Here is a 14,123-nt window from a genome sequence, read left to right on the forward strand (position 1 = left end):
CCTTTGGGAGATTGCTATGAAATAATTCTGGTATATGTTCGATTTCCCTCGTACTATCAACATTGAATATCGGTTGCGTAAGACTTTTTTCTCGACAATTATGTAAAAATATCAAAAACGACTCCTAGATCAGAGATCAACGCCAGCTTCTTTAACAATACCTTTTGAAACGTTTGTAGTGGTTTCCTCTTAGACATATGTACTACAGCTGCATGCACTGCTTGTGATATACGTATATACGTTAATAGAGTATCAGTTATTGATTTTTTAGTACGATGATTTCCAAAAGAAAATTTTTACGTTTATGTCACTAAAAAATAACTTAATCCTATATAGAACCATTTTATTTTTTTTGTAATAATGATATATTAGAACATTTTTGAGCGAGAGACTGATTTAAGAAAAGGAATTCATTTAGGTTAGACAAAATTAATTTCAAAAAATTAATTAATTAAATAATTGAGTAATTAGTTTTTTTAAATGATTTAGCTAAATTAATTTTTTGTTGTTTCGGAAGTTATTAATAGATGGTGACTCTAATGAGAAGTGGTAAAATAGCTTACCATGAACATTTAAACATTGATGTGCGTGTGAGTGTGTGGAATTTGGTGGTAAGTATACTTCCCATGGCCCTTAGAAAGGGTTAAATTTTATTTGGATAAGTGTCTGAAATTTTTTCTCTTAGCGGCGGGGGCCGAGCATAATTCTGAACGTTAATTATTTTTGCGTTTTAAATTACATGCCATTCTCAAGAGAACGGAGGTTTTCAATATTCTGTAGAAGCTTAATCCCCGAGCGTTTAATATTTGCTCGAGCTTCTCATGCTCTGCTTCTAGTATCTTATTACTAACTAGTTTCGAATAATTTATAAATGATCAATTTTAAAGATTGTCTTAGTCACGATATAGTTTATGTGGTCCTATAATTAGAAGCATAGATTATGCTGCACCTACTTTTGAGTAGCAATTTTGAGCTCTTAATTTTCCAAAAAAAGTTATTTAAATTGATGAAAATCGTATGACCCATAACATAACATTTCAAATCAACATATAAATGCATTTATTTCAATTAATGTATTTTTTATAATCTTCTAGGTATGGGTTCCCTTATGTCCTGCCGCACGCCCTACGTAAACCACCGTTATTAATTCATACTTGAGAAGGTTGATTCGTTATCTGTCAAATTTATATCATAAGATGATGAAATCACTATGGTGGCGGAAAGAACCAAGTCATCCATGTGAACCAAAGATCTTTTCAAAATGTATTGTTGTCAAAGGTTTCGTTACGATGCGCGAGTGGTTGCCGTGGTGATGCTCCAAGAAAACGAAAGCGGACAAAAAAAGAAACCTTTTTTTATATAACAATGTAAATCGACAAAATTTTTGTACATGACGTTGTGCGTTGGTTTTTTCTCCGTGCAAAAGTTTTTATAACCCTAGATCGCGTAGAAGTTTAAATAAATTATCTATAATCTAGGACCGTCAATCTGTTCACGTTAATATCATTGAATTTCTAGTTGAAAGAAGGGAAATTTAATGCTGGCAGTTCAATACAGATTCTTATACTGAAAATTTGACAATGAAAGACTAATAACTAGGTGCGAAAATTTGAATTTCTCCCAGTTATAAAGGTTTTTCAAGTTTTTTTTAATATATAATGAGTAAATATTTGTCTTTGTTTTCCGTCTAGCTTCATATTATATCGCTGACTGCATGTCTTTAGCTTCGAAAAATTATAAGAAACGTCATTTGTTTTACCAATTTCTGTGATTAATAAACAAATCATTGAGTGCGTAGAGAATTCATCATTAGTCATTTTTTGTTGCACTATGGTAATTTCCTGCACACAAAGGGCTAATTAAACCGTCATCTGCAGCTTGTGGATTCTTAATGACTTAACCATTTGTGCTAAAATTCGAATTTATTGTAGTAAATTTTTTTTCGTCTTTCCCGTTCAGAAGTATTATTTTTTAAATTCGAGATCAGCTAAAAGAAAAAAATATAAATTTACTGAGCTGCAGTCCCATAAAGATTTTATAAACCTCTGTTCCATACATTACACTTCTGTCTAAAATCCATTAATCATAAGACGTTTCGCACTAAAACGTAACAAAAACTAAAGAAATCCATTCTCGTCATAAAACTTGAGTTTCAAGATTCGTTTTCCGGTTTTACGCTTTCGTGATCTAATTACAAAATGCTTTAATTCAGTGCATTAAATTCACGAAGTTGCATGAAAAAAAGATAGACCGTGAGTGACACGCGCGAGTGTAATTGGATTAACGTTTTAACATCGAGTGAAGTTAGACAAACGGTTACTTTCTTGTATAAAGAATTATTCTTTCCTTATTTTCTTTCTTTGAAGTAAATAATGCAGATTCTCCTATTTTTTGAAGAAAACTTTCACTAAAGGACTTTTATCAAGGGTGATAAAATACTTGAATAAAGATTTTTTCCCCTTTTAAAATAAATGTCGGAATTAAATAGCGTTTTAGAAACTGTCATTCCAAAGACATTTTGATTCAAAATTCGGGTATTTTTATCCATACGTATAACTACTGAACTAATAACTACTGTATATTATTACAAAATATATTTGGTTTTTTTTCTAAAATTGGGATACAGTAAAATTAAATTAAGAAAACGTCTGATATATACGCAAACATACAGTAATTGCTCTCACTTATACGCCTTCTCTTTTATATGTTTCTCAAGTAGTAGGGAGATATTTTTGCACTCCCAACCAAAAGAAAATAATGCTTTTCTTTTTCGTTCATTCGACTTTAGTTTATATGAGTCATTATGCGAGGTGAATCCCAGTTATGAGTCATTAAAGTTTAATTTTTTTTTGCTATTTTCCCACCAAAATCTCGAGTCTGAAAAAAATTCAATAAAGAAGCTATTGTATGTTAACACTTTATCGGACATCGCGGAAACCGAGGACCCCTGATGGAAAGTCATGGAAACCGGGAACTCTGATCATAACCGATGAAACAAAAGATCTTGATCCAACACCGGTAAAACGAAGAACCTTGATCAAACGCATAGCACACAAAATATCTGCAAACACAGCTCAAACTAAGAAATTATATGCATTGCATTGAAAACAAATCATCTTGACCATACACCGTAATACCAAGGGTCTTGATCAACACCAGTAAACCAAGAATCTTGATCGCACGCTGAAGAAACAAAATCTTGATCAAACATAGCTGCGGAGTGATTGTCTCACTAACTGGTTCAAATTCGATCTGGCATCCCGAATTCTATATGTAAGATTAGCTGTTAAAAATTTATTTATGCTTCATTATACATTATGCATGTCTTCATTATACATGTCTCGGACCAATCAGCCTTGTGTAGAATTACTTAGGGGTTTCCATCTCATATTCGAGCCGGTCTTTCGACAGGTACCAATCACACCAAGAAAATTCCATTTATGCTCATGAAAAAAATTCGTTTGTTGTCAGTTTCCCAATTCTGATTTGGAAGGTAGATGGAGCATGTTAGATTTAACAAAAACAAAATTCCGATACTTTTTCAAAGAATAAAATATTAGTGAACTTCATTTGTGGCAATAGACACGCGGTATCGAACAAACAGTAAAGTAAAGAGTGCATAAAATGATCTTAAAGTGACAAAAATATTCCAATCCTTTGAACTGATATCAAACATTTTTTTTACGATTTTGTGATCATTCCCTTGGGTAATTCCTTTCGAAATTTATAGATGGTAGAAAAAGATAAATAATTAAAATAAAAGTAATAATCATCAGCAATGTATGTACATAGAAAATCATTTTGTAGTATCTTTATATTCCTTTTCTGTGCTATTACTCCTTTCAAACTTATCCATTCGGTACTTTTGAAGAAGTTAAATTAAACGAACGATCATAATAATAATGTCTCTATCGTTTGAGAGAGAGAGAGAGAGATAAATTTAATTTCTACTCCAAAGAGAGTTTTTCTCGTTCTTTCTGACTAATCTCAATTTTTTTTTCTCTGCCACAGTATTTATTTCCTAATAAAGATTCTCTTTTCGTCCCATAATTTTATTTTATATTTTTTAACCACAAGATAAAGAAGCCCGAATCAATAATGCGTGAGAGAGTCATTAATTCACTTCAGTTGGTTCCAAGTCAAGAAGAAATATCCCAAAAACCATTCCTTTTAAGAAAAATTTTCTATTCGTAACCTTTCTGATGTATTAATTCGATCGATTCCATCGTATTTTCTCATTAATGATGCGGCTTCCACGGCTGTTTGTTAACTCGTTCCATTGTCTTTGACATACGATCTGATCATTATTTTTCTCTTTTCTTCAGGGGTTTTTTTTTCTCTTTGCTAAGAAACGATAACTTTTAAAATATGGTTTAACGATTGCAATAAAGATCCGATGAAATTTTAATGTTTACCCACAGCATATGAATTATTCACTGGAGCTACGAAATATGAGCTCGTTCTTTTCGTGACGAAAAATAGATGCGGTACTTTGATTTATATTTAATCTCAATTGTAAATTCTAGAATAAATCCCATGAGAATTTAAATCGTAAAAAAAAATCATCTTTTCTCGGGACATACCTGAATGTTAAATTATGCATCGGTGGTAATGACACGTGACCGTTGAACAACAGTTTAAAAATTATTTTGCAATTTTATTAGTTTCATTTAATTTTTTTAATTCAAAATTATCTTTTTTTCATTTAAAATGTTTGTTTTTTTCCATTCAAAACATTCCTTTCCTTCTTTTAAAACATTTCTTTCCTTTATTTAAAATATATGTTTTATTCTTTGGATTGGATAATCTCACAAATCAGTGTTTAATATGATGTGTTTGTAATCTCACCATTTTTCCAACATTATGTTTATCATTATTTTAATGATATAGATTACGGGCTCTTGACTTTTCTCAGTCCCAATCCAAAATCGACAACATGATCAACTTTGCCTTCCATCAGTTTGTTTCCAATTCACAAATTCTATTCTTAAATTGCCTTCTCTTAACCTCTCTGATGTATAAAGTTTATCGATTTTATCGTAATTTCCCATTAATTGTGCGGCTTCCAATGCTGTTAGTTAACTCGTTCCGTTATCTTTGTCATACGATTTAATCGTTATTTCCCTCTTTTCTTCAGTTTTTTTCTTTCCTAAGTACCGATAACTTCTAAAATATGGTTTAACGATTGCCATAAAGATCCGATGAAATTTTGATGTTTACCCACAAGCGTATGAATTATTCACTGGAGATTCGAAATTTGAGCTCGTTCCTTCGACTCACGTAGAAAAATGGATGCAGTTATAACTCTTTGGTTTATTTAATCTTTATTTTTAATTCTAGGATAAATCCCAAAAGAGACTGTTGAACAACAGTTTGAAAATTATTTTGAACCTAGCTGTGTTAGCTGTTACCCGCTGCTTCTCTCCTCGTGGATTTGGTAATTTGCAAGTTACTCGGCTATGATTCACCCATATAGCATTTGAACCAATCATGATCCCCTTGGGGGATTGAATTTTCGAAAATCCCATCTTAGGGGGTATCCACATTATGAAATATAATACCGACTAAACTTCATATCTATAGCTTCAGGGGTTTCAGCTCGGCGCCTGTGTTCAACTCGTTATTTGAATACTTTTCTTTTATTGAAGCTTTGTCTCTCGGATCAACACTTCGCCAATAATTTACGGCCAAGGGACCAAAGTAATCACGTTGTATAATGTGTTTATAATTAGACCTGCATTTCTGACTGTCTACACCGTGACCATTCCGTGATGTGAAACTATGGATGTCTGAATGGAAAGACTGAAAAAAAAAATTGGAGAGGGAAAAAAGTTAGACAAAATTTCGATTTATAATTTTCTCAATTTTGTAGCACGCTAAAATTTCCGTCAGTCAAAAGTCGGTCAAATGACCTCGGAGTCAATAAATGTGTAAAGCAGTAGCATACCATTTAGTTGTAATTTTTTTTTTTTGTTGGAGGGTTTCAATTCAAATTTTATTCCCATCGTTTACTTTGAATAGTTTGGGCTGAAAGACAGTCCACAGAATTTTTATAAAGAACCATTTACAATGTTTCAAAATGCAATCATTTGCAAAAAAAATCATTAGCAATGTTTCGCCAATAAAATGTTACTGCTTGAAGAAAGATTTGACGAAATTCCTCCATGATGAGTAAAAATACATAAACAGATGATTTCATGAAACTTTTACAGGATATGCAGAAATACCAGCCTCGGCAGTAACTTTGGCTCTTTAGTTTTTACTTGTCTTTCAGCAAAACATTTTTATAAGTAATTAAACAAAGTAATGAAAGCTTGAATAATTAAATAATTTAATGAAATATTAAATAATTCCTTCTCAAAAGCTTTGGAATTTCGGTTAGTTTTGAAATTAGATTAAAAGAATTAGAGACTTCCAACTGGGATTCCTGCTGCTACCTATCAAATAGAATCAAAACTATTTTTTACAAAATCTTCGAGTAAAATCACAGTTGGTTTTGAACCGGTGCGAAACATAAAAATGAATAAAAAATGCAACAAGATCCTATATATTATTTATTTTTATACTGCGTACTTAGTTTACATCTTACGCGTGTATGTGTCAAAATACCACCCACTATATTTTTTCTATATAAGTTTGCCACAAAATTACTTTTTCTAAGCACCAATAAACATAATCACTTTCGTATAAAATTTTCTCCAGTATGTAGCATAAAAATGAACAATATATATGATATCATACCACATATTGCTCATTTTAATGCTGCATACCTGTTTGGAACAATAATCCGATTTTACTTCAAGATTTATGCAGATAGTTTTATTATTACTTGATAGGTGGCAGCAGGAATCCCAGGTCAATCATGTTTCTCGCATGTATTTGTAATAAATATGAAATGTTGTAATTCAGAAAGGTAGGAAATTTTCCTCCTATTATTGTGTGTGTGTGTGTGTTATTATATTATTTTTTCCTTGATTCTCTAATCAGTTCTCCTATTTATGCCAGTCCGCAAAATTTTTCACTGAATTTCATCAGTCCACAAGTAGGAAAAGGTACTATTATAGTTTATAAATATGCATACTTGTTTTTTCCAGCATGCACCCATTGTTCCGTGATCGCTTTTCTCTCTGCAACTGTCAGGGATAACCCTTCTCCAGTTGTACCGTGTACTAAACGGGAAAAAAATACACTATGTCAAGCTATTGTGCATTCAATTTCATTCATTCATTTATCTTTCAATAAAATTTAAATGTGTTTATTGAAATGAGTTGAAAGCACGGATAAGACTTGTATAAAAAAAAAACGTAAAACTTACCGAAAACTCCTTTCACGCCATTTTTGACAAGATGATCAACGTATTCCGGAATCAGTTCTAAATTTACCTCCCTAAAATACAAAATTTTGATTGAATTTCTTTTAATTTTGAAAATAAAATTATGAGCGATCGCATATATTCTTATTTCATAAAAGAAAATTTCATTACGTAAGTGACAAAATATTGCATAAAATTAAGCATGAACATATCTATGATCTATTGAGCAAATGGAATTACAATTTCATCATGCTGGATATTTTATTGCAATCTGCAGATGAACAGCTAACGCTCGTTTCGATTACGTACTTGTGAGATAAATCGAAGATTCAATTTCTCATGGAAAAATTTCATTAACGCTGGAAATAAAATTTATTTCTCCTTTCATATGTTACATATTAATGCTAATAGTGAGAGCCTAAAACTTAAAGCAAAAAATTTTAATTTAATTTTTTTTTCATTCATTATCTCTTACTTGAATTAATAAAAAACTAAGAAAAATTTGAAATCACGATACACTCTTGATTTATATGCATTGCTAATAAGCCAGATTAAAATTTCATAGGATGTGGAATTCTCTTAAAAATATGCATGCTTGAAACCATATTCAACTAGTTTTTTTTACGAATGCACATATTGATTTGCTGGTACTTTAACGTTATGCTCATCAATTTCTTTTACTTGATGATGTCCCGACTAAAAATAATTCAATTTAATAACTAGAGAGAAATTTTTATTTGAAAAATATCTTTTCATAGGAGTTGAAAAAATTTACTCAAAACGAAATTTTCTTAGAATAAATATATTCTAGATATATGCTATGTATTTTTAAATCTATATATTTTTAATATTTATAATATTATCTATAAATTTTTTGAAAAATTCCACGTACAACATTTATTTGTACTGAAATGCAGTACTAAATTTTAAAATTTAAGCTACCGCCATCGTCTTTTTTCTGTATTTCGGGTCACGCCACACCACCATGTGTATGAAAATAATTATTTGAAAGTCATATGATTCCTTAGAAGCTTACGAAAAGACTGATAAAGAATGTGAGTTTTACTTGAAAATTATAATTCATATCCAGAATGAAAAGAATCCTACCCATTAGGTTTGAATGGCGTGAATGGAGCAGCAATTAAGCCTTTGAAGTCTACAACCTGGAAATACAAATGTAAATAAGTGATATTCGTATAGATAAAATCCGATTCTTCATATTAGAAATTCACTTCGTGCTATATTAAAAAACTTATTCAGGGAATTAATTTTCAATTTGTAGTAAATTGGTGAAAATGCGAATGTTCAAATCCTCATTCAAAGAAAAATTCGTTTCATTTGAATCACTAACGAGGCCGGTCAGATGCGTACGCAGTTCGGGGGTAGGGTAAGAGTCTGTACAGCACTTGATCTAGAGATAGAAGGCTTTCACACGCTGCTCGTGACGTCAGTAAGTAGTCCATTTTCCCTCAGAATATTCAGGGGAAAAAATTCCCTGCTCGTGCCAATATCCTCGTTGTGAGGAAAAAAAATGATCGGGCTCAGAATTTGCGATTTTTATGCTCCACATCCAATCGCCATGTGGTATTTGTGAGCCAACCAAGACAATTCTTCGCCGAAATAAGAAGAAACGAAATAGGATGCTGTGGTTCAAAGTGTTGCAAACTTGCTAGGTACTCACTAGGTAGTAAATTGTCCATGGCGATAGACCTGAGTTGTGCTCGGTTTAAAAAAAAAACAAAAAAACTTGCTAGGTAGTCTTAATGACGTTACAGGTAAACTTATCAACCCGTGCGGAGGCCTATCAATAGGAATTTCTGTCTAGAACCTCTTTAATAACTGTACATTAAAGCGTACAAACTTGATTATATCTCGTTTGAATGACGTCACTGTAACACTCTAGGGTTGCGATATTTTTAAATTCATAATCAATTGGCCTCAGTTGGCGTTCAAAATATCAATATCAAATAAAATATCAAGTTTTTTTTGTTTAGTGACCCATAATAATTCAACCAGATTTGTTTATATTTCTGTGCGTGTTTAAATGAGTGGAATCAGTGGGGTGTAATTCTTTGAAAACGTATTGAAGACGTCACCTTGGTACCCTTTCCTTGTAAGTCGATCCACCTTACATGAGAAAAGGCGACCCCAACAGAATATTTTCTCGTCTATCATCTTAGTTCTCTCGACTCCGACAGATTTGCATGAATTATTAAAATTTTCATTTAACTATACCTATGAAAGTATAACTTGATAATTTGAGAATAATTAACTTTAATACCAATTAGTTTTTTTTACTCCTGATCAATCGTTAAATACCGTTAGGCAAATTAAATTAAAAGAAAGTTTGTATTTGTGGCTCAATTTTCTTCAATATATTGTGGGAAAAAGTTGATCTCTCCATCGTTAAGTTTCATGGTCAATTACTTTCTGCCGTTCCATTATGGAAGGATGAAGATGCCTTACAGTCCATTACACAGAATAAATGTTTTGTCGTGGCGGCGATAATTTTGGAATCATGACAGCGTTATTAATGTTTCTTCTTCTTATCGTTGTTCCTCTTATGTGATAGTATTTTCCGATAACAATAGACTCTTGACCGAAAATTTGTTATCTTTTTTCTTCCTCCTCCTTGGTAACATTTATTTTAATAACAATAATATTCTTAAGCTGTCACTCATTCTAAGTGCATGCACGTGTTTGAGAATATCCTAAGCATTTCATGACACCGGTGGGAAGGAAATTTTGGACAAGGGGGGAGGGGAAGTTGAATTCTGGACTGCCGTCTAGGCAATAACTATTAGAAGGTTACTACTACTACCACCATTACACGCACCTTCTACACATTCCTCTGCGGATTTTCTAATAAATCGGTGCATGCGGGAACGTGTTGTGCGAGTGTATGTATATGCGTGGCCCTAGCGTATTTGTTGTTAGAATTGTGCTTGTTTCGAGTTCTTGCTGGTGCTGCCATCTGTGTTATCCATTAAACAATTAATAAAAGCAATTTTCCCCCTTCGTGGGGGTGGGGCTGCAAATTTTAGGCAGAACAACACTGTTATGAAATTTTCGAATTTCACAGTGGTCGGGATCAAGACCTGTCCCCCATAAGTTCGAGACTTGAGCAAATATGAATTTTTGGAGGGTCCCTTATATTCAGTGTCCTTTGAGGTAAAGGCATACACGGGGTAAGGACACGTGCTCCGTTTGCCTATGCAAGAAACCGACCCCGTTTGGTACAGAAAAAATAATGTTTGCCCTTCCTACAAAAATTATATTTATGGCCCTGACTACTACTACGATCAACAAAACACGTGCATACACGTATTCAGACAAATTTGTGCAATTCGGGAATTTTTTCGTCTTTTTGCGTCTCTACAGTATTTATCTGGATTTTGAGATGCGTGCGGGCTATGTGAAAGCAAGTCTTGCCATCTATTTCCGAAATCAAAAACGACAATAATGTGTATTTTTCACATGACAGACGTGCCATGTAAAAAATACATCATGGTATGTTCATGTAAGGGTTTCCAACACCGAAGCACGAATGCGAACCGACATCCCAGGTGCAAAAAGTCACAGAAAGCAGGCAGATTTTCCACCCAATACTTGCATAACACGTAAATTCAGACATCCGCTACTTTCACTTCTAATACTGAAGGCAAATGGCAGCATCACTATAACAGCAACACTTGTAATTCTGACAACATAAATACGTTAGGGACACACACACACACACACAACGTATTCCGGCATGCCCCGAATTGTTAGAAAGTCTTCAGAGGAAAGTTGACGAGGTGCATATTGCACGTGTTTAATCCTTTATCTACTATCTATGGTCATGAAAAGTAAAATAAGAAAATTATAATAAACATAAATGAGAAAAATGTAAATGCCGTAATCCGGGGTAACTTTAGAGCAATCATTACCATTGAATCCCGTTATAACGAGCTCCAAGAGACCGGAGACATCACTTCGTTATAACGAAATTTCGTTAGGAATTTCAGGTTTTCGCATTGTTCCTATGTAAACTTATCTGGTGGCTTAGAAAAATGTTCGTTAAAACGAGATTTTCGCTATAACGGCATTCGTTAAAACGGGATTCGACTGTATTTTCATATTTGGAATTATGTGGCGAGGGCTGAGTTTTCGTGCTATCATCATGTTCGGATCTAGAATTCTTCACAACAATTAGTAGTTATGTGCGAAGATGTTTAAATATATTCTGAGTGATTCTTCTAATTGTTAGAGCCCTGATATTTCGGTGATTTTGTGATTATCATAATTTTATGAAACCAATCAAAACTTTGATTTGTCAAAATTGTAGGTAATTATTCAATTCATATAGTTAAAATGATTAATTTGCTTTTTGAATTATTCCTGTAGGTTAATTAGGCATTTTTCACTTAATAATATGTAAACATTACATTGACTTGGTTGAAGGGGTGCAGAGAAGAGCTACGCGTGTCCTTATTGGCATACGGGGCTTGAGTTATGAAGAGACTTCATTTTTTGAATATGTTTACATTGGATGAACGCAGGTGTCGAGGAGATATGATCGAAGTGTTCAAAATTTTCAATGGGATGGATAGGATGGACCATGAACTTTTAGTACACCGCCAATCGACTGCTTTTACAAGGGGACACCAGTATCGATTGGTGAGGGACAATGCAAGGTTATGGTGTCGCAGGGAATTTTTCTCTAATAGGGTTGTTAATAAATGGAATAGCTTACCCCCGGAGGTAGTAAATTGTAACACAATTGACACGTTTAAAAAGAAATACGATAAACATGTTGGGGTAAATCGAGAAGCTATCCATTCTTAGAATAAGACAACCACAAGTATTCTTTATGGGCATTGTATAGTATGTTATCACGTGTATATATTGTTTATAATTTGTGTTAATTGCATTTTTAATTGGGTTGCTATATTTTTTATGGAAATATATGACATCCATATTTTTATGGGCATCTTTTTCCTCAACCACCTCGTTGGACATTTTGCCTGTTGTGGTGTTGTATTTGTATTTGTATTTAACGGAGCTAACATTAGGACATAAATGTCCAAATTTTAGTAATTTTCGAATGATTTCTTTTTGTTTGTTCAGACCATTGAATCCCAAGTTAGTTAACTTGATTGTATTAATTAACCTAACTGTTTGCAGATGGCTGGAAAATATTTGACGTGTCCAAACGAACAAGACAAATTTTGGTAGCCAGCTGCGAATTTGATAAAAGCAATTCCTGTACCGAGAAAAATAAAAGGTGGTTTATTTCTAGTCGACATTAAGAAATAGGTTTAATTTGATCTTAATTAATTAACATTTGTACATTATTCACCTATTTTGGTGTTTTCCAATAAAGCGTTTTATATAAGTGAAGAATTTTCCAATCACATGTATTTCAAAAAAAAAAAAAGTAGTTTAGAAATTGATTTGTTATTTATTTATTTAGACAAGACAAAATCAAAACATACTAGACAGAAAGGCAAAAAGAAAACTACAAAACAAACACTAGTTGACCCAAAGGGATATAATCCTTCCATGGGTCATAAACAATAACACGAATGGGACAATCTCCTCGGCAACCTTGAAAGTGTACAAAAACAACAATAGTCAAATACAAATACAAATACAGCGCCACAACAGGCAAAATGCTCAACGAGGTAGCTGAGAAAAAGATGCCCATAAAATATAGACTATATAGACTATAAAGCAATAATAGACTATTGTTGTATTATCATAGTACGTATTTACTTTTTTTAGTCAATTGTTGAATTCTGTATGAAAATAAAATTTCTAGTTTTTCTCTTAAACTTCAAAAGAACAAAAAAAAACGACTGGAAAAGAAAAACAACTGTTTTGGAAGTTTTTATTTGGTAACCCGGGCTCACACAATCCGAAACGAATTTTTGATGCAAATATTCACTTGCCCTATGTCATTCTATACCACCTCACAATATTTTTTTAACAGATTTCCAGCATAAATGCAGAGAAATCACTTAACCACCAAAAAGTTGTGAGTTGAGGTAAGGTAGGTCACCGAGCCATTATTATAATACCAATATTTCAATTTATGCAAGTCTGAGCACGTTCAAATTTTCAACATGAATACACACGTTACAATAGAAAATATGTAATATGCTAGATATATGGGAGGGGAGAAAGGTGGAAAATACACCTATATAAATCCTCTTTTTCATGGATGCACTGATACGTGTGTGTGCGTGTCACATTCGGCCGAGAAGCCTAACCGAAATTCAATACCATTTCATAGAGGTAAATCGAATTTCGAACTCACCTTAGCAATTTTCTGCGATGTCATGATGGCTTCGGTCGTTCGGTATCGGATGGATTTTTTGAGGGTGCGGTGGAAAAAAAAGAAGTCTAGTTTTAGGAATAGTTCGAGAGCTTCTCCAGTGACAGCAAAGAGGCGGCTTTGGACGCACCAAAGAAAATGCTATGATATGTGATTTGGGCGAGAAAGATACCGTTTTTTCCCCCTCTTTTTTTTTAACCAAAAAAAAAAGATAAGAAGATAAAATGCTTTTCGACCTTCAAACTGGAATTTTCACGTCATCGATCGCGATAACCGAACGGTGTATCAGAAATCAAGAACATCTCTTTCTAGAACATCGACATCCAACCTTCTTTGGATATTCGATTTCACGCTTTGTCTGTCTCTCACGTGAATGATTTTCTCTCTCGTTCTCCTCCATAACATCTCCAGCATGTGATTAACTGGTGATTTCAACGTAATTTATATAATTGATCGATCGTATATTATGTGATTTATTCAATCTCGATGTTA

At 33.0% G+C, this 14,123-nt stretch overlaps 1 protein-coding gene across 2 annotated transcripts in view; it reads right to left on the minus strand.

Moving 5' to 3' along the window:
* LOC149075782 (N-acetylneuraminate lyase-like) overlaps positions 1 to 13,770 on the minus strand; it is a 69,516-nt gene extending 55,746 nt beyond the window's left edge. For both annotated transcript variants that reach the window (XM_089243288.1, XM_089243289.1), the window contains exons 1-4: positions 13,614 to 13,770; positions 8,420 to 8,475; positions 7,316 to 7,386; positions 7,082 to 7,169 (exon numbers count right to left, since the gene is read on the minus strand). In XM_089243288.1, the coding sequence (XP_089099414.1) occupies positions 7,082 to 7,169; positions 7,316 to 7,386; positions 8,420 to 8,475; positions 13,614 to 13,637 (239 nt within the window). In that variant the 5' untranslated portion in view covers positions 13,638 to 13,770. The remainder of the gene's footprint in view (positions 1 to 7,081; positions 7,170 to 7,315; positions 7,387 to 8,419; positions 8,476 to 13,613) is intronic.
* Between the last annotated feature and the right edge of the window lie 353 nt (positions 13,771 to 14,123).

Source organism: Pholcus phalangioides, unplaced genomic scaffold (genome assembly GCF_987345545.1).
Source record: "Pholcus phalangioides strain wild (caught in Gottingen) unplaced genomic scaffold, Ppha-v1.0 ptg000015l_1, whole genome shotgun sequence".
In the NCBI taxonomy this organism is placed as follows: domain Eukaryota; kingdom Metazoa; phylum Arthropoda; class Arachnida; order Araneae; family Pholcidae; genus Pholcus; species Pholcus phalangioides.